Source organism: Lycium barbarum, chromosome 11 (assembly GCF_019175385.1).
Source record: "Lycium barbarum isolate Lr01 chromosome 11, ASM1917538v2, whole genome shotgun sequence".
NCBI lineage: Eukaryota > Viridiplantae > Streptophyta > Magnoliopsida > Solanales > Solanaceae > Lycium > Lycium barbarum.
The window spans coordinates 12,446,518-12,467,819 of record NC_083347.1 but is presented as its reverse complement, the minus strand read 5'-3'; the positions used below and the strand labels follow the sequence as shown (position 1 = coordinate 12,467,819).

Sequence of the window (21,302 nt, the reverse complement as noted above, 5' to 3'; positions counted from 1 at the left end):
ATCTTCAGTAGTTATTGCAATTATTATTAAATGATTATTAGAATATATAACTTTTGTAGAACATATCTCCCTTATAATGCTTTCTTTAAACAATAAATTAAAAGATAAAAGGAAAATTAATCTCTTGCTTATCCTATTGAATGTCAAATGCATTATTAATTAATAATTATATTTCATAATCAGTTGCCGTATCTATAAAAGTTCTTAACATAACCCATTGTTACCTTTATACTTTCTCCATTTTTTTGCTCGGATTGCCCTTCTTTTGGGGTGGTCTTTAAATTTTTGCCCCTCATATTTGTGGTCTTTAAATTTTATCCCTCATATTTGTGGTCTTTAAGTTTTGCCCTTCGCTAGGAAAGGTGGGTTAATACCTGATGTTTTGGGTTCGAACCCCTGCTCAGGCATAAAATAAAAAAATAATTTCGCAAGGCAGGGCTGGGGGCGTGTATGCCGGATCCGGCATACCCTCCTTAAGGAAAACTAAAGTTATGCTGGATCTGGCATAACTAAAAAGTTGTCCCATAAGGCAGAACTTTTCCTTAAGACATAGTTTAGTTATGCCTTATGGGACAGACTTTTAGTTAAGGCATAACCAAAAGTATGCCCCATAAGGCAGAATTTTTCCTTAAGGCATAGATTTTGCCTTATAAGGCAAACTTTTAGTTATGCTTAAGGAAAAGTTTCGTCTTATGAGGCATACTTTTAGTTATGTCTTATGGAGCACACTTTTAGTTAAGGCATAACTAAAAGTATGCCCCATAAGGCAAAACTTTTCCTTAAGGCATAACTAAAAGTTTGCCTTGAAAAGTAAAAATAAATAAATATATATATATGCCTCAAGGTAAAGTCTGCCCCAGACTTTTAGTTAAGCATAACTAAAAGTCTACCGGAGGAGGCAGAGCGAAATTTAAACTTTGCCTTGTGAATTTTTTTAAAATTTTTGATTGAGCGGGAGTTCGAACTCGGAACCCACGGGTTTTAGGTGAAGGGCAAAAATTAAAGACCACCAATTTGAGGGGCAAAAGTTAAAGACCACCCCCAAAGAAAGGCAATTCGCAAACTTTCTCTAGTCCAAAATAATTGAATGTTTTAGACTTGGGACAATTTGCACATTGCCCTTCATCGGGGGTGGTCTTTAATTTTTCCCCTTCGCCTAAAATACCTCGAGGTTCTGGGTTCGAACCCTGGCTTAGTCATAAAAAAAAATCGCAAGGTAAGGCTTTGCAAAAAGTCTGTCTTATGCGGCAGACTTAGCCTTAAGGCATAACTAAAAATCTGCTGGATATGACAAACTTTCCCTTGTAAGGTAAACTTTTAGTTATGCCTTAAGGAAAAGTAACCAAAATCTGCCGTATAAGACAATTTTTTTGTAAAGCCTTGCCTTGCGAGACTTTTATTTTTTTTTACTGAGCGGGGGTTCGAACTCAAGACCTCAGAGTATTTTGGGCCACCTTTTTAAGCGAAGGACAAAAATTAAAGACTACCCAAAAGAAGGAAAATCCGCAAAAAAAAATAATGTTAGACTTGAGCACATGAATTAAGGAATTTAATTATTCCTACAAATTAGGAGGGATTTTGACTAAAATATACCATTAATTATGCTTTTCTTTTCTATTTAGGTTTGACATAACTATGATTAAATTTGTACATCGATTCAAGAATGTGTAAGACGCAAATTTGAGAAAAAGAATCTGAAATATCAATTATTTTGGACTAGTGGGAGGGAGTAATACAAATTTCTTTTTCCACCTGTATTTTTGTTTCCATTTTCAGAAATATCCGATCAAACTTTCTCATGACCAAACAATAAAAAGGAACTCACTGTTATCAGCAACCAGGTCCACCCCTATCGTTTGGCAAATCCAATTGGCACTAAGATATTTATTTTTCCTGTCTGTAAGTCCAAGAAACACAACCACATCACTCCATCACCCAGATTTTTTTTTTTTTTTGAACAAAATGGCAGTTCTAAACTACTGCTATCTCTCAGTAACCTCAACAGCCACACCCATAAATCAAGATTCTGCAAATAACACAACCCCATTATCAATTCCAACACAAAACAAGGTTGTTAAACCTGTAAAATTGTCAAGTGGGGACCCACCAACTACCACAACTAAGCTAAGGAAGTACTGGGGTGAGGATGTGGATCCTCTTACATCTGATGATTATATATGGAACAAAGAATTTATGGGTCGTATGAAAAAGTATATTCAAGACCCTCAAGAAAATGCACCTTCTACTCCTGTAAAGGTATAATTTTTAACTAATTGTCATCACTATACATTCATCTTTTGAGTTGTTCTAGTTCACAAAAGATTGCATCTTTTTTAGAATTTGAAAGAAAAAAAAATAGAAACTGTTGTGGCAAGTTATCTCACCTATTGTTCTTGGAGCAACAAAGTTTTTAAAGTGTTCAACTTTTGGATTGTTGGTTCTATGGACTATTCTCTGTTGTATTGTTACTGAGTTCAGTTAATATGTTTTGTGATGAAATGTATCTTTAATTTGGTAGGTTTCTCTTTATTGGTGTATATCCTGGTTTTCAGGATGGGCAATTAACCATCTTGGTCATGCCATGGTTTCCTCTCCTTTTTAAACTCCTTCCGTCCCAAAATAATTGTCACATTTTGCTTCTCTAGAGTCAACTACATGAACTTTGATCAACATTTTAAGAAGTATTTTTGCACCATATTGATATTAGAATAATCGCAACTTAGTGAATTTCTACATTTTAATTCTAAAATATTGAATTAATTTACTCCAATTTAGCTCCGAAGATTAGTCAAATTAACTGTCAAGAAGCAAAACATGACAAGTATTTTGGGACAGGGGGTAATTGTTACTCTTTCTGTGAACCTATTTAACTAGGCATGGAGTTGAAGAAAGGAAGACTTTTGAAACTTGTGATCTTAAACATGCCATAACATTTGCGTGATTATTAGATTCTTGAAACTTCTGATCTTAAAAATGCCATAACAAATAGGCTATAAAAGCTTTTCTTTAAGGGTAAAATAGGAGTTTAAGTTAAATTATTTCCAATTTAGAAAGAGGTCATTCTTTGTGGAATGGACTAAAAAGGAAATAAGGTCACATAAACTGGGAGGATTGAACAGAAACTTACTTGCACGGGAATGTGTTCTATCTGTGTAGTACTCTAGGATGAAGAACAAAAGAAGTAGTTGTTACATTATATGGTGGTGAGAACATATGCATGTTGCTTAATACTATTTTTATTTTTACAATGGTTGCCAATAAGCTTGTGACTTGATATGTTTAACAGGAAAAGCCATCAGGATTTCTTAGCTTAAACAGAGTCATGAGTCTTGACAGGTGTGATCTTTTTCTTCTTTTCTTCTAGAGATTTATAATTTCTGTTTTCTTCTTAAATTTAATTGCATATGGAGAATGCAGTTTGGAAGTTGACTTGACCAAGGAGCTAACAACCCCTTCAGAAGCTGTTCTAGAACCAGAAGTCGAAAATACTCGAGTATGTAGTAACTTTAAAACACTTGCCTTCAGCAATTTTAAGCATTAACCTATTCTACTAGCAATGTTGGAAACTAAACTGATTTTCAGGCTCGTTTTACTACATCTCAAAAATGGCGGCCAGCACCAACACGACGCGAGCAGGAGAAGTGGGGTAAAGCTGCCAAGGCTGCAACTGGGGGCAGTGTACGTCGTCGGAACTTGCAATTAGTTCACTTATGTCTCTCCTTTATAAAATAGAGAAATATCCTTCTCTAAGTTGTAATTCTGAACTTTTCGATCACACAGGACGTGATGTTGAGGGAATTAAAACGCCCTCAAGGGGATCCAAGGGTTTTGGCTGCTCAGTCAAGGGAACAGTATCTTAAGGTACTTGTTTGCGTTTATTTAACATAAATCATTCTTTGTTGAGATATGTTGACTTTTCAGTTCACCCTTTTGATTGTTTCATTTTTTTTCTTCGTCACAGTTAAAGAATAAATTGCAGCTTCTCACAGTTGGAATCGGTGGTATTGGTGTGGTTTCAGCTTATATCTCTTATTCTCCTGAAATAGCATTGAGGTAATCCATTATAGGACTTACTGCATTCTTTAATTCATTTAGGCGTCTACTTTAGATATACTCATGTTTGATTTAACTATTATATGGGAGAGGCGGGGGGCTAGCCTCGTCTCCCCTGCTCCAATTAGTAGTAGTAGTAGTAGTAGTTAGTAATTGCGTAGTTTCTTCTTCTCCAATGTGTGGTACTATCTGTTGTTTCATTTGCTTTATATCTTGCTAATTTCCTGTCATAGTTTCCCTGCTTCTGCTTCGAAAGCTTCTCTTTTGAGCCAAGAGTCTATCAGAAACAGCCTCTCTACCCCACAAAGGTAGGGGTAAGGTCTGTGTGTCTCCTACCCTCCCCAGACCCCACTTGTGGGACTACACTGGGTATGTTGTTGTTGTTGTTGGGACATGGCCCCTATTTAACACAGATCTTTCCTCCAATTAATATATTGGTCCCTTAAGGTTGTCAGTTTGGTAAAATTTCTGGATGAAGGTAGTCTTAATTTGCTTATTTCTTCTGAAAATGACATTTGTGATAACTGATGAAATGTATGGAATATTCTTTGACTGAAATATCTTAAGCTGCTAGTGTTCTTTCAATGTCCTCTATCGAGCCTGGACGTTTTTAGCTTCTCTTTGCTTAGATAAATTGCGGTGTTAATGAACTGTCGTATTTTCATTTTTGCAGTTACGGTGCAGGGTTTATTGGTTCGTTGATGTACATGCGTATGCTTGGAAACAGTGTGGATTCTATGCAGTCAGATGGACCCAGAGCACTTATCAAGTACGCCTTTGATGTTTCTAGATCTTTAGCCAAAGGGATCCCTCTATGCATGTTGCTTGTATTTTAAGTTGGCTTTGCGCTATTTTTCATCATAGCCAGTTCCACATATTGGTGATTTTGTTTAAGAAACTGAAATATTCTGATTTCTATGTCTCGATCAGCATGTTAAGAATACCCTAGTAATAAAGGGCATAAGAGTCCTGACTCGAGGGTAAAATCAAAAAAGCGAGTTTGTCTTGTACGCTTTCTGGTTTCTCTTCCTTTCCTTGCAACGTTCTCTCCTTGTCACCTTGGGGCAAGATAATCAATAAAATACATGAGAAGATGAAAAAGAATAAAAGTAGAAAAATAAATACAAAGAAGAAAAGGACTGGGATCAAGCTATTTCACGCTAGATGTGTTTTGTCCATTGATAGGTCAGGGAACCACCAGAAATATTTGCATTCTAATTGGAATTGTATCATTTTTGAATAGTTCTGCACGGTGTTTACCTTGGTACTATGCCCTGCATTAGGTTGGTGGTTCAAAATAAGCTGTCCTTTTGCAACACAAACTATCTAAAAGAGCTTATGAAACTAATCTTGTTTCAGCAGGTCGTAAATGAATATGGAAACATTCAATAAGGAATAAAAACTTTGTCAAATTTGAAATTTGAAAGGTAAGTGTAAAAGTTTTGGTAGTAATTTATATTGCATTAAGAAAGTGCAAAGATGTCCTGATCGATGAGACTCGTAGCGGAGTTAACGCTAAGCTGGAGGATTGGAGACAAACTCTGGAGTCTAAAGGGTTTAAGCTGAGTAGGACCAAGACAGAGTACTTAGAGTGTAAGTTTAGTGAAGCACCTCAGGAGGCCGGCTTGGAAGTGAGGCTTGGTACCCAAGTCATCCAGAAGAAAAGTAGTTTCAAGTATCTTGGGTCTATTATGCAAGGCAGCGGGGAGATTGACGATGATGTCACACATCGTATTGGGGCAGGGTGGATGAAATGGAGGCTTGCTTCCGGAGTGCTATGTGACAAGAAGGTGCCACCACAACTTAAGGGAAAGTTCTACAAAGCGGTGGTTAGACCGACTATGTTGTATGGGGCGGAGTGTTGGCCAGTTAAGGTTTCTCACGTTCAAAAGATGAAAGTTGCTGAGATGAGAATGTTGAGATGGATGTGTGGCCACACCAGGAGTGACAGGATTAGGAATGAGGATATTCGGGACAAGGTGGGAGTGGCCTCGGTGGAAGACAAGATGCGAGAAGCGAGATTGAGATGGTTTGGGCATGTGAAGAGGAGAGACACGGATGCCCCAGTGCGGAGGTGTGAGAGGTTGGCCATGGATGGTTTCAGACGAGGTAGGGGTAGGCCAAAGAAGTATTGGGGAGAGGTAATTAGACACGACATGGCGCAGTTACAGCTTACCGAGGACACGACCTTAGATAGGAGGGTTTGGAGGACCCATATTAGGGTAGAAGGCTAGTAGATAGTCTCATTACCCTGCCTTATTAATAGTCGCATTATCGTAGTATAATTTCTTGTGCTCTAATTTATGCTATTATGCTATTATCTGTTATTTCCTGTGCTTTGATTATTCTATGTCATCTGTGTCGCTTGCGTTACTTCATTTCCATATCGCTTTGAATCTCTTAGCCGTATCTGACCTCTTTTTATGTTTTTATTGAGTCGAGGGTCTCTCGGAAACAGCCATCCTACCTTGGTAGGAGTAAGGTCTGCGTACACTCTACCCTCCCCAGACCCCACGTTGTGGGATTTCACGGGGTTGTTGTTGTTGTTGTTGTTGTAAGAAAGTGCAAAGATGTACAAAGGGGACCTGTACTCCTTTTACCGACACAAGGATTCCATGAAGTCTAATAGTGTATCCATATCATTTACATTGTTCATCCTACATTAAACCAGAGAGTATAAACTTCTATGCTTCATGTTTTGTACAACCTCATTTCTTACCTAAAAATAAGAAAAACGTTAGTCAATTGAAGATGAAGAAAAGAATTTACAATGGATAACTTGTGTGGTCTGACTCTTTTGGTTATTGTATTACCTCAAACCTTAGCATCACTTGTTTCTTTGTATTACATGTATGGCACTTGTCTTGAAGGAGGCGACTGATGCATGTTGAAATAGGAAGCCCAATTTCCCTATGCATTTTGAATGTGCGACAATCCTACAGTCCAAATTCATTTTGGATAAATGTTTATGGAGAATCTGTTAGCACTTTGTCACAGTTAAATTAATATCGTCATTCTCAAATTGGAGTTTACATGGTAACTCAAATAGTGGTTCCTTGCAAATTGCCTGTTTCATCATTCCAGGATTGGAAGTTATTAACCCACAGCCCTAAATAGAAACCAAAGGCTTGCATGGTAAATGATGCTGTTGTTTAAGACTAAGAAGCGTAGCTTACCAGAAGCTTTTACTTGCAGGGCAGCTGTTGGGCAGCCAAGGCTATTGGTTCCTGTTGCTTTGGTCATGATTTTTAACCGGTGGAATGGGTAAGATGTACCACTATAACCATATTGACCAAAAATATGTATGTCGAGATTAACTGTTAATTAAAACTTCTCTTCTTGATTCAGTGCAAACTTCTTAGAACCTCTTGTTTATTTTCTGAAAACTCCAATTGGTAGTACAAGTTTATATGCATTCTGCATGGTCAAAGAAGTTGAGGCTATTTTAAGGGGCTTGAACTTCCTCTCTTAACCTCATTTTCAAGATGCAGATCTCACCTTTTGGTTTAGTAAGCTTAGAAATTGAACAGATATCCGCCAACTTCCTCTCGTTCATTGTTGTAGAGCAAGTATTAATGCTTTACTGGTTTCTTTTCCAGGATCCTTGTCCCAGAATATGGATTCATGCACCTCGAGTTGATACCAATACTGGTGGGATTTTTCACTTACAAGATTGCAACTTTTGTCCAAGCAATCGAGGAAGGTGTATCAATTATTGGAAATAAGACACAAGCTTAGCTCCAGTTTTTATGATTTCCCATCCACATCTGGTAAAATAGCAGGTATGCTTCGACTTGAGTGTCCCATCCAAAACTTTTTATCTTTATTTCAGATTACCATGAATGTAGATTGAATAAACGTGTTTAAATTTTCATGTTCCATCTGAGTATCGAGCTTCTTCAGTCACAATGAATAATGAAAATCATTCGTCCCTTCTTTCAAGTTTGCTTTGTGTTCGCCCTTTTTCTCATACTCCATATTTCTTGTTGCAGAGGCAAAAAATTCTGGAAGATCTTGGATTCAAAAGATCAGCTACAACGTCTATACTGGTTTATTTCTCAATACGGTGATTGAGGAAGTCAAATGTCTATAACTTGATTTCTCAATTTATCACAGAAAATACGGATTGAGCAACTCAAAGAAAATGGCAAATTAAATTCTTCCAACTATATTTTTAACTGTCAATTGAAGGTGATAATGGCAAATTAATGTACAATTGTCAGCAGTTCTGTTACTTTAAATATTTGGAAATAGTAAAGTACTGGAGCTTCTTAATTATGTTTCGCTGTGTGTCACTTTTTACAAATGCAAGTCAACAATTAGCACTTTTAAGTGTCCCACATCGACCTTCACTAAGTAAACAAATCTCTTATTAATTGGAGAAGTACGTCCTTCGCATGGTGTTGCTCGTCCCCAATGTGGGCGAGTGAACTTTTTCTTATTTAAATGTTTTTTGTATCACATGAAAATTATCTTATTTTCATTAGGATAAGGAGTATGGACTTTAATTTTTACTCGCTAAAAATTTGAAAATTTCCTTGTACCTTCTAGAATCTGGAGTATGTTCTTTGAAACCGAAAAGATGATTTTTTTTCCAATGAGAAAAGTATTCTCTGCACATGATAAAATCCCATTTACTTGTCGCTAGTTTTCGCTATTCATTGTATATTTTATTTATTTATTTATGATGTTTGGTAAAAAAAAAAAAGAATGTCATATAGTGTACAATAATAGAAGTTTAAAATTTGGTTTTAATACATCAATAACCCCTTGGTTTTAATACATCAACAACCCCTTAATCTTGTCAGTACATTTCATTTATACACTCAACTACGACTTGTTTCAATTGAGCACCTGAACACATAATAAAGTGTTCCCTATTAGACACTTTTGGTTCAAATTTTAGAAAAACGATTGCACATGTTCTCAAACATCTATTTTTTGTTAGAGTTTAACATGGATTCGAAAGATCGGCTAGAACATCTATACTGCTTTATCTCTGCGATTGGAACACCAAACAATTGAAATTGCGGGGAACTCGAATGTTATTTTTTGGTTTCTCTGCGATATCCTCGTGTAAATTGCTTAACTATATTTTTTATTGTCAATTGAAATATTTGAAGAAAAGAGAACCTTAAGGTGATTTTTGACAAATTAATGAACTATTATCAAGAATTCTGTTATTTGGAATATTTGAAAATTGTAACATTTTGGAGCTTCTTCGAGCCTGCTTTGGCTTATTTTAGGTGTTTTTAAGTGAAAATAGCTTTTAAGCATTTTTGAATTAATTCATGCTAATTTACTTCTAGTCACGTGCGGAGGAAAGAAACGTCTGCACTCAGCTACAAAATTTATTTTGTCCCCGGCGGTGGTTTATGATTTTCTCTTAAATGGAGTTTTAGGTGTTGCTTTATATGGTTCCAATGAACCAACATTAAATTTTGAAGCATTAGGTAACTAGTCACATCCTGTGGTTCTAGAAATGATATTTTATATTGGGTTTTTTATTCCTTTTGTAGTATTTAAGTAAAATTAAAAAATGCTTTTAACACTTATTTTTAAATCAAAGTAATAAAAATAAGCTAAAAACCATAAATTATTATTTATAAGCCATAACTAATAAGCTTATCCGTATGTGCTCTTAGTTATGTTTCATCGTCTGTCAATGCGAAATTTATACATATATCCCACATCGGCCTCACTAATAAATAAATATTTTTATTCTATGGAAAGTATCGAGTTTATTACTTGGTTGACGACTGTCAACTGACCATCCTCATCCATTATGGGTGACTGCTTTTTTCTTGTTTGAAAAAAATGTATTTGGAGCAGAAAAAATGAGATCTTATTTTCATTAGGATAAGGAGCATCATATGCACTTATATCTGTATCTCCGTACAAGATTAAGAAGAAAAATTCATAATTTTGTCAATAATTAAGTTATACTGATTATAATTTGCATCTCTAATATAAATGAATTTGCGTACACCTCAACTAACACAATTAATTCCATGAAGTATCTACTATCTCTTACCAACACAAGTATCAGAAAACCCTGTTCATCAGGGCTTGAACAAATAAAAAAAATCACCTAGTGTTTTTGCTTCGGATAGAATTTGATTATGAAATTTCATGATTCTCAACTCATTTCATTGACTACCACGCCGCACCCTTTGAGTGATATATCCATCTTTTAAGTTAGAGACCTATGATTCCAAGATCTTTTACCCCATTTAGAGAAAGTGCTTTTTTGAAATTACACTCTTCTTGATCGACTGAGGCTTAAATTGCAGTAATGAGTAAACTAGCTAGGCAGAACAGTTGCAGAACGTTCCGATTACTTTTTCATTAGTAGTCTTTAACAACTACATGCATCATATTCAAAAATAGTGGTGAATCAGAAACCAAAAACTCTTCACAAACATCTCATCATTATTATAATAGAAATATTTATATAAGTTAAGACAGCATCACTTATTCTACATACATAATAGGTTGAAACCTTAGCCTTAACCAGTGTTCTGCATCCCAGCAGCAATACCTTTCATTGTCAAGATAAGGGTGTCTTCCAGGCCAGGAGCATATTCACTCGTAGGATTCAGTTTCACTAATTCAGCAGCTGGTTTGTTTGATTCCATAAGATCCTTGTCTAGATGCGGCCCCACATTCACGTTGAAGCTGGGGTCTCGAATTCGCTTCAATGTGTATGCTTGGCAAACATTGAGGGTCGTAATGTAAGAATCGCGAAGTTTGAGTCTTTGCCTCAAGTATGGATCTCCTTCCAAAAGATCCTTGTGTCCAGCAACCTAAAACAAGCAGCATGATTAAAAGAAGACATTTCAAGAATCCAAAAATGTGAACTTTCTGGTGACAGGGTAAGAACATGATGGTAATAATACATAAATCCTTCTTCCCAGTTCACGAACACGGAGTTTAAGGAAAAGGGGGGAAGCCTTTTGAAACTTGAGGTCTAAAACAAGTCTTAGAGCCTGTTTGGATGGGCTTAAAAAAAGCAGCTTATAAGCTGCTTTAGATAAGCTAAGACAAATGGGCCTAATTATTATTTTTGGGCTTATTTTAAGCACAAAATGACTTTAAGCTGGCCAACCAAACACTCAAAAAAGCTGAAAATAGCTTATAAGCTGTTTTCAGCAACTTATAAGCCAATCCAAACAGGCTCTTAGATATTTGTGTGGTTAGAAATCTACCTCATTTGGTAAAATGAGTATTTTAAGTAAATTGTTTTTAAATACAGAAAGATGACATTCTTTTTAGGATTGACTGAAAAAAAAAAAATGAGACACATAAATTGGGACGGGTATCAATTAATATGAGATTTATGTACCTGAAGGAGAAAGCCTTTTGTTTCTTCATATTTGGATCTCAAGCGTTCTCCAAGTGGCCAGAGATCTTCGGATACTAAAAGCTTATCATACAATGCAGCAATGCCAGGGTCACCCTTAGCAAAGACCATTTCAATCAAGTCAAGTGTCACTCTAAAGAATGCCCATCCATTGTACATATCCTTGAGCATTTGCAGATTTCTGATGTCCTTCTCAATAACATGCTTGAATGCGGCCCCAAAGCCAAGCCATACTGGGAGATGAAACCTCGTCTGAGTCCATGCAAAGATCCATGGAATTGCTCGAAGAGACTCAATCCCACCACTTGGCTTCCTTTTTGCCGGGCGACTTCCAATATTCATGCGACCATATTCTAATTCTGGGGTTGCCTGCATTTTCGACAAACAGAAAAAGAAAGTTCAGTTTCATAGGCATCGGGCTGAAGGCAAATAAGTCATCAATGTCTGAAATGTAAACACCATCCATGTCTGTTTTGACCGATTAATAGAAACTGACCGCTTTATGTCCTTCCTTTGCTTTCTGAATGTTCTTTTCTCTTTTACCTCTTTTTAAGTGATCCGTTAAGAGTCATCTAAAAGCAGTTCAAATCAACTTAAGAAGTATCTTGAATATACTTACAAGGCGGAAATATTCAACAAATCGTGGATCCTGGAACACTAAAGACCGATAATCTTTCGTAGCGATAACAGCCATCTCATCCAATAGGGCGCGCCACTCTGGCTTCGGAGCCACAGGGGGGTTCATTCCATGCTCAAGTGTAGCTGCTGTGAAACGCTGAAGAGTTCTAAAGCACAAGTGTTCCTCCCCAAATGATTGTTCAATAACTTCACCTTGAACAGTCACACGAAGTGAACCATGGACTGTGTCGGGGGGTTGTGATAATATAGCAAGGTGGGTGGGACCCCCTCCCCGTCCAACAGTCCCTCCTCGGCCATGAAACATAGTTAGCTTTACTCCAAATTCTTTTGCCACCTTTACAAGTTCCTCTTGAGCCTTGTACAATTGCCAAGCTGCAGATAGTCGGCCAGCATCCTTACCCGAATCAGAATACCCAATCATCACTTCTTGTTTCCCATTGATACGGTTTCTGTACCAATCTATGGAGAACAACCGAGCAACAGCAGCAGGTGCAGACTCAAGATCAGCAAGCTTTTCAAACAATGGAACAACCCTCAATGGATTTTTTACATGACACTCACGCTGCAAAAGCTCAACCGCAAGCACATCAGAGGGAGCAGTGGCCATTGAAATTATATAAGCACCAAAGTTATCGGAGGGAAGTTCAGCAATGACATTAAAGGTATCCAAAACATCAGCAATTTCATCAGTTTTAGGGAGATCAGGTCCAAAAAGTGGACGCTTTCCACTTAGTTCCGACAAGAGCCATTCCTGTCTCTGCTTCTCAGACCATTCTTTATAGGATCCAATACCCAGGTGCTTTGTTATAGCATCTAGAACATCAGTGTGCCTATCTGACTCTTGCCGGATATCAAGTCTCACAAGCGAGAGACCAAAGGTGGAAACTTGTCTTAGAAAATCAAGAAGGCTGCCATCTGCAATTGGTCTGTCACCACAAGCGCATAAAGATCTATAGCACAGCTCCAGAGGTTCCAGAAACTGCAAGATAAGGACAACCATCTTTTTCACATATTCAAATCATACAGAAATTGGCATGCATATTAGCAGATCTAAGTTCCATGAAATATGTCTAAACATTTGAGAAATAAGAACCATGCTATCTTGGTTGGTTATATACAAAATCCCAAAATAACCAGTAGAACTGGGCTCACAGATTCGGTGTTGCCGCATGCTAAAACTTTGTTTTAAAGCAAGATGAATATTGTCGAACAAGAATTTCAAAAGTTTGCTAGAGTTCGTTTCCTTATTATCTTACAGAAACTATTTTCTTCTGTCTTTGAACATTTAGTGAGCAGACTGTCTCAGTTTGCTACTTAGACAGCCGAATCCACCTTCAATTAAAAATAATTAGAAATCACACATAGAATCCTAGAAAAAATATCATCGACACACATATTAGAAATAGAAAATAATCTCTTCAGCATTGGTAAATTTGGAAGCCGGCTAACAAGTTTTAGATATTAATGAGGTGAGCAGAAATAAAAAGAGTTTGTGAAGGACACCTGTTCAACATTTGTGAATGTTGACTCCTCAGGAACATCAGAGAACCCATTGGCTAGTAACTGACGAGCGCGTTCCCGTGTATTATATAACTTATCTCTCACATCAGCAAGAAGAACACGGTAGGGCTCATTCGATGGAATTTGCTTCCAAAATTCTGTATTAGTAAATTAAGCAAGAAGAGCAGTTAGTAGTCACAGGGGTAAGAAGGACAAAGACTATTGAATATTAGCAACAATATTAATTATAAAGTTCTATGAGTAATATTACACTTTCAGAAAACAAGTCTGGTAGCAGAACAAAGAAAGAACGGAGGTAAATACCAATGTAGTGTTTTGCGTCTCTTTTGGATGTCCTATGAAGTTCTTCTGCACGCGCACGGAGCTCATCATTGCATCGCCACATTGAAAGCTGCCATAGGCAAAATAAGACGGGGCAATACAAAAAATTGTTAAAGCCAAGTAACTGTTACAGGATCAGGGGCAAAGTGCAAGTAACAACATCCAGTGTACCAATTTGTTACCTCAAACATAAGATCCTCAATCTGAGCGAAATACAGTTTTGCAGCCATCATTCTAGCCAATAAGCACACATCTCTTGTCACTTCAGGGGTTACTCTAGGGTTGCCTGCATGCACATCAAAAATCATAGATGCCTTTACAAAAGCCTTCAAACCTTATTCAAACTTGATATGCAATTACATGGAGCTTCAGGGAGAATATTTTCTCATGTCACTCGAGAATCAAAAGCAAGATGCTTCCACTGTTCTAACTGCATACTGTAAAGCTTTAAAAGTACCACTTTACCATCTAGATATGATGTTTCAGATAATATGAAATCGTGAATGAGTTGCACTCCCACTAAAAAATCATCATAATTTTTGTCCCTCAATGGTTAGATTTGCAAAATATGAGCCATGGATTTTGTTTAAGGATACACCGAACTCGTTGACCTTTGAGAATTTCAATAAACTGAACCATCTTAATCAACCATAAGTTCCGCTTGTATCAGAGTTAGTTCCCTTTAATATGTGCTTAATATGACTTTCAAAGAAAGAGAACCAAAGGAAAAAAAAAAAAAAAAAGACAATGCTACTTGTAAAGAAAAACCATACCATCTCGATCACCACCCATCCAAGAAGAAAACTGAATGAGAGGGGCATTGTAGGGAACACGTTCATTTATTCCAATATTCTTCAAAGCAGTGTCAACACGGCGTAGGAATTTCGGCACCCCTTTCCATATTGTCTCATGGAAGTAACTCATCCCTGCCCTCATCTCATCTTGTGGAGTTGGTGGAGTCCTCCTGATTTCATCTGTGCGAAAGGCTGCTTGTATCTGTATGCAGCGAAAGAGCAGAGTCACAGGTGTTTATAATTATTGATATTCTTTATGCAGAGGAGTGAGGACTTCTACGGTATCCCAGCAATGCTTAACACCCAAAATCGTGTTGAAGGGGCAAAAAGTAATTTGCAAAAATCTAGAAATCAAATAGTTCTGACACCTGGTTAGCGTCCTTTAGCGTATTCTCTCCTTATTTATTCATTTCTTTTAAACCTACATACCTGCCAGCTAGCTTTCTTACAACTAATGCAGGTACTTTAGTTCTTCTTAATTTTTACCCCTTTAAGGAACTTTGCTTTTATGTGCCTTAACAGCTTACAATCTTTAAAAATTGCACAAAAAAAGGTAATTTACCAGCTTAAACACCTCTACAGAGGTGAAATCTGTTTCTTCCCAATTAAAAGCTAAGATATGGTCCCTGAAAGGACTAGCTTTCCTTAACAATTCAACCTATATTTCTCACTGCATGCCAATAATCTGCCTATCCGAGTTTTGTTATCAGCTTAATATATCATCTTTGCCTTACATGAAAAAGGAAAGAGAGCAAAGCCCCAATATCAATATTTATGCACCAGGGGAGTGAAAAAGCACTAAAAGAATACTCTACAACCAGCAGAAATTTACTAAAGCACCGTTCTCAAAAGTGTACAGAAAATAAGTTATCTGTACAAGCATTCCTCACATCCATTTTACCTTGGCACAAGTTGACTAAACAACATTTTTGTACACTAACTTCATATAACAAAAAAGGTTAAGACTTTTTTTAACTTAAAAGTACTCCCTTAATGAAATGAAGGGAATCAGCAATCAGCATGATAAAAAGAGAGGAAGACGACAACAGAATCAACATTTTGAACCTCATACCTCTCTTTGTAGAGCCTCGTCTAGCTCCTGCTTATCATCAGGAGTAATATCTTTAGCGTACAACTGCGTCAAATTATCACGAATCCTGGACAGCAAGTGGGAAATGAGAATTTTATCTTGTCCAGTTAAGATTTAGTAAATGGATAAAAAAAGAGATGCTCTCTAGATAGAAATATAGATGAACCGAACAGAAAGTACTGTCTCCTTTCCTTTCATCTTCTTTTTACATCTTTAGAAATAGACTTATAGTTAGGTAACCTACAAATATGGGGCTTGTGCCATGCAATTATATCACCACTCATTTTTGGTTAATTTCAGTAATAGTAACAAACCTTGCATGCTTTTGAAGCAAAGACCTACGAACAGACTGAGTAGGATGTGCTGTGAGCACCAAATCCACAGTCTGGTTCTTCAAAGCATCAAAAACTTCTAGGGGTGATTTGTTTAGCTGTCCGACGAGCTTCCTAAGGGTCTCTTCAATGTCTGATTCAGTTGGTGCAGAAGCCTCATCCGAAAAATCACGCTTTTTTAGCTTACTTCTTCGTCTGTAAGCTATCTGAACCTCTTCGGCAAGGTTTGCCAAGTTAAGCATGTTAGAAAAGGCTTTGGTGACTACAATGGAATCTCCAGCATCTAAACTGGTAAGCATTTGCCCAAGCTCTTCCAACTTCTTTGGGTCATGCTTCCCTTCGTATTCAGCGGAAAGTTCATAACACTCTTGAACCTAGCACAATGTAGCACCACTGTAAGTACCATCCACTTTTACCAGAAATCGCTAATATTTTGTATTGACTAAGATCACAGGACCTACAATTTCTTGAGCCTTTGCAAAGATAAAACAGCATGCAACACTTGAAAGTCAAAACTTTGACTCACGTTCCCAGCTAAACATTCTTTGATAGAGTAAAACGTTAAAGGAGATGTGAGCACTACCCCGGCCCCAAAGGAACTGGTCAGTTTCCGAAAGCTAAAACTAACTTAATAGTCAATAGAAGAACAGGCAATGCCAAATCAGAGCATAATAGACAAGGAACAAGGTGGATAGAATTAAATCTTTCCCTCTTCTCATAAGGAAAGTCGCATTGCATATCGAAAAAGAACGTAGTCCCTGATTTGAAAGAACAGCCAACTCAAAAAAAAATTATATGCTGTAAACTAGTCAAAGGACTAACAAAACCAAGCATAATGAAGATTAACCTAGTGTATCCATATCACAATATTAATAAAGTACCAGTCTTTTCCACACACACTGCATAAACATCAAAAATAGCAAAAAAAAGGAGTTTGACATTAATGCAAAATAAGAACTGACAAAACTACATATAATGGAAACTGGTCTAACACATTCACACCAGAAAATATGAATGAAGCACCACTCTTTTCTACTCCACATACACATCAATGGAATTGCAGTAATGGAGTTGGCATTCACGAAATTAAAATAAGTACCAACAAAATTAAGCATAATGTATAACTAGCAATATGCATTCAAGCCATACATTATGAAGAAATTACAAGTCTTTTTGACTAATCCACATAACCATCAAAACAAATTCAAGAAAGAAGTTGAACACAAGTCGATAAACACGAAACTAAACCAAGTACCAACAAAATTAAGCATAATGTATAATTGGCATACTGCATTCAAACCACAAATTATGAAAGAAATTACCAGTCTTTTTGACTAATCCAAACACAGTAAAGAAGTTGAACAGAAGTTGATAAACATTAAACTAACAAAATTAAGCAAAGTGTATAACTAGAAATATGCATTCAAACCACAGATTATAAGAAATTACAAGTGTTTTTGAGTAATCCACATAACCATCAAAACAAACGCAGTAAAGAAGTTGATAAACACGAAATTAATCTAACTACACAAACAAAATTAATAATAATGCATAATCAGCATAATGCATTCACATCATAAATTATGAAGAAATTACCAGTCTTTCTGACTAATCCACATAACCATCAAAACAACCGCAGTACAGAAGTTAAACACAAGTCGATTAACACGAAATTAAACTAAGTACCAACAAAACCAAGCAAAATGTATAACTAGCTATATGCATTGAAACCACAAATCATGAAGAAATTACAAGTCTTTTTGACTAATCCACATAATCATAAAAACAAAACGCAGTAAAGAAGTTAAAAACACAAAACTAAACTAAGTTCCAACAAAATCAAGCAAAATGTATAATTACCATCCTGCATCTAAACCACAAATTATAAAGATACAAAACAAAGGGGTTCAACAGAAGTTGATAAACACGAAATTAACCAAGCATAACAAAATTAAGCAAAATGTATAATTAGCATACTCCATTGAAACCACAAATCATGAAGAAATTACAAGTCTTTTTGACTAATCCACATAATCATAAAAACAAAACGCAGTAAAGAAGTTAAAAACACAAAACTAAACTAAGTTCCAACAAAATCAAGCAAAATGTATAATTACCATCCTGCATCTAAACCACAAATTATAAAGATACAAAACAAAGGGGTTCAACAGAAGTTGATAAACACGAAATTAACCAAGCATAACAAAATTAAGCAAAATGTATAATTAGCATACTCCATTCAAACCACAAATTATCAAGAAACACAACAAAGGGGTTTACCAGAATCTAAAAAAAAAACACAAAAACAAACTAACTAAAAAGTAAAATACCGTTTCTCGAATATCCTCTCCATGCAAATCTTGCAAAATATCAAGAAACCTGTCAAGCAACAAAGCATCATATTCCACAAGCTTATCATCCTCAGACACTTTAGCTGGTGCTAATAGCCTCAATTGTGCATCAATTGAAGCCATTTTCTCAAGTTTCTTACTCATCTTCGGAAGAAAAAAAAAAACACTCTTTTTTTATCTACTATTTCTTCTAGACTTTTCTTGGTAAAGTAGAAAAAAAAAATTAAGTACTAAAACGTCACGGATTCTTCCACCAACTATCACGGAGAAAAATGGGTCTTGATTGTTTTAGCATTAACTGAAAACATTCACCAATTAAAGTATAGTTTAATGATGAATAATTATGGGTATTCTCGTTATGTCCGTGAAGGAAAAATCTAGAAAGGAATAGGAAAAAAAGAAAATATTATTTTAGAGAAAATAAAAATTAGAGAAGTGATTTGAAGCAAAGTTGCAGAGGATTTGGGATTTTGCTTATAGCTTTATATAGAAGGAGATGTGATTATGTGAAGAACAGAGTGGAAAGATGTAACTAGAAGTCAATGTCCCATTATTACTGGTGTCTGTTGAATATGGAATATCAAAAGAATTTTTAGATTCCTATAAGTGGTGGAATATTCCATGGTATTATCTTTTTCATGTAATTTAATTCGCATTTATGTAGTTTTATCTTAATTAAAAGTTTTTTATTCCAAGTTCTTTTTATTTATGGTTCATTTAGTTTCAATTTAAGTATCTTATTTTCTTTTTCTGATCTATCATAAAAAAAGTATTTTTTTTTATATTTAGTAAGTTGATAATTCAAACATTCAAAGGATATTTTAATACATTATATATATATTTAATTTAAAATCATAAGATTCAAAAATCATTCTTTATTTTTTTAATTTTATGGTTAGTCAAGTAAGACATTTAAATTGGAACGGAGAGAGTATTACTATTTGTTTAATTACTTATATGCCTTTCAAGAGGTGTTGTTCCAAAATTATTGGCATAATATAATCTCCTTTTTATCTTCCGTATCGCTTGGCCGTAATATGTTCTCTGCAAAACGTTTGACTAATTGAACTTTGTAATTTTTGAGATTTGGTGACAAAGATTTTAGATTTTATTCTATCTTTTTAGTAAATAAAGATAATGTTGGATGTCAATCAATGGCTTGGATTTTTTTTTCTTCCTCTTTCACAGAGGGTGTGTTTGCAATAAAGAAAAATGTTTTCCAAAAAGATGCTTTTGTGGAAAAAAATAAGTTTGTTTCTTATTTATTTTCTAGTATTTAGTAAGTAAGTAAAACATATTGTCTCAGATGTAGTTATATGGGATGTAGCAAAAAAAAAAAAAAACTAGTGATATGGGGTGGGGAGTGGGGGTTCGGGGGCACTGGACAGATGCGGAAGAGTCAATAAATTTAGAATATCACTTATAAAACTTATTTTCCTAAAGAAAATATTTCCCAAAACATTTTAACCTACAAAACATGAAAAAATTGGATAACAGAAAAATGTTTTCCTCCCTACCAAACACACCCAAAATGTAAATCAAAGACCTTTGATCTGCTTTATGACCTTGTAAAATGATTTAAGAAAAATACATCAGTCGCATAGTTAGAGATATTTTGTACCATTTTGAACAAACAAATTAATATTAACTGATAAGAAATTAATAGAGAATGTGAATGTCCAATTAACAAAAGCTTTTATGACGGCAAAAGCTTATTTTTCCTATTTTATTGGACGTTGTATTATTATATTTATTTATAGGAAAAAAATAAATGATAAATTTTACATAAATCTTTACATGGTAAATTATTAGTAATAGCGGTTGATTCAGCGAAAATCAAATCAAATTGTGCCACCTTCCGAAATTAAGAATCGTGGCCAAACAGTTTAAGCAACAACTGATTTTCACTCATTTAGTTGATAGAATTAGAACCCGTTTGAATTTGTTCATTAAAAACAGATGATAAATATTAAGTGTTTGAAAAATATTTTTAAGTGCTGACGTTGATTTTATAAAAAAAAAAAAAAAAAATAGCTACATGTTTGTTTAGAAGTACTGAAAGTGATAATAAACAATTAGTATGCATGGTGAAAAAGTGTTGATAAACACTTTTGGTCTATGTTATAGTGTTATAAGATAATAAGATGGTTAGAGACCAATAAGTGTTTATTAACACTTTTTCACCATGCATACTATTTGTTTATTATCACTTTCAGTACTTCTAAACAAACATGTAGCTATTTTTATAAAACTCTCATAACTTTCCGTTGATACACCATTCATGCCCTTTCAGGATCAATCGTGGTCTTTCAAATTTTATTATGAACGAATCCCTCACTTTATTCATGTGCACAAAAGACACTAGCCGCACTTAAAGTCGAGTACTCCATCGTTGAGTTAACAACCCGAAGAATTATAAAAAAACGTCTATATACAATCTGAAGAAAAAGAAATGAAAAATAATTAGACAATACAACCAAAAACCATTAAAAGAAAGAAATCTAAAAAAATACATTCACATTTTTAAATAAATTTAAAATATAAAATAACTAAATAGATCCACTTCATTTATCACAGTAAATAATACTTATTCAATACATTGTTCTCAATATAAATACTGATTATTGAAAAGAAAAAAACTCTACTGAAAACAACTAAAAAAAATTAATAAAAGGGTCCGGTGTTGGATTGACACTACAAATATGATCCAAAAAAAAATAATATACAAACGAATATAGATGAGAGAAGAAATAAAGCATAATGGTGTGTTTGTTATGAATGACAATGTTTTCCATGAAAAATGTTTTCCTGGAAAATATATATATATTTTTTTAAATA

General features: G+C 35.2%; 2 protein-coding genes across 2 annotated transcripts; one reads left to right on the top strand and one right to left on the bottom strand.

Annotated features, from left to right (window-relative positions):
- Positions 1-1,776: 1,776 nt before the first annotated feature.
- On the top strand, positions 1,777-8,331 carry LOC132617556 (protein CONSERVED ONLY IN THE GREEN LINEAGE 160, chloroplastic-like). Its single transcript, XM_060332578.1, has 10 exons — positions 1,777-2,256; positions 3,287-3,336; positions 3,418-3,493; positions 3,583-3,678; positions 3,781-3,861; positions 3,962-4,053; positions 4,727-4,822; positions 7,249-7,317; positions 7,653-7,835; positions 8,046-8,331. Exons 1-9 carry the CDS (start codon positions 1,963-1,965, stop codon positions 7,789-7,791), a joined length of 993 nt encoding a protein of 330 aa, XP_060188561.1. The 5' UTR covers positions 1,777-1,962; the 3' UTR covers positions 7,792-7,835; positions 8,046-8,331.
- A 2,134-nt stretch (positions 8,332-10,465) lies between these two features.
- LOC132617220 (phosphoenolpyruvate carboxylase, housekeeping isozyme-like) lies at positions 10,466-18,952 on the bottom strand. The gene is made up of 10 exons (XM_060332180.1): positions 18,444-18,952; positions 16,096-16,487; positions 15,764-15,848; positions 14,671-14,893; positions 14,080-14,183; positions 13,880-13,967; positions 13,559-13,713; positions 12,036-13,034; positions 11,399-11,785; positions 10,466-10,859 (listed from the first exon to the last, which is right to left on the bottom strand). The coding sequence occupies exons 1-10, from the start codon at positions 18,606-18,608 to the stop codon at positions 10,563-10,565; spliced, it is 2,895 nt and encodes a 964-aa protein (XP_060188163.1). The 5' UTR covers positions 18,609-18,952; the 3' UTR covers positions 10,466-10,562.
- Positions 18,953-21,302: the final 2,350 nt, after the last annotated feature.

Coding starts and splice junctions, on each gene's coding strand:
- LOC132617556 (XM_060332578.1), top strand. CDS start 1,963: ATGGCAGTTCTAAACTACTGCTATCTCTCAGTAACCTCAACAGCCACA. Junction 2,257..3,286: donor CACCTTCTACTCCTGTAAAG/GTATAATTTTTA, acceptor TATGTTTAACAG/GAAAAGCCATCAGGATTTCT. Junction 3,494..3,582: donor CAGAAGTCGAAAATACTCGA/GTATGTAGTAAC, acceptor ACTGATTTTCAG/GCTCGTTTTACTACATCTCA.
- LOC132617220 (XM_060332180.1), bottom strand. CDS start 18,608: ATGAGTAAGAAACTTGAGAAAATGGCTTCAATTGATGCACAATTGAGG. Junction 14,894..15,763: donor ACGAGGCTCTACAAAGAGAG/GTATGAGGTTCA, acceptor CGCTGCATACAG/ATACAAGCAGCCTTTCGCAC. Junction 13,035..13,558: donor CATTCACAAATGTTGAACAG/GTGTCCTTCACA, acceptor CTTATCTTGCAG/TTTCTGGAACCTCTGGAGCT.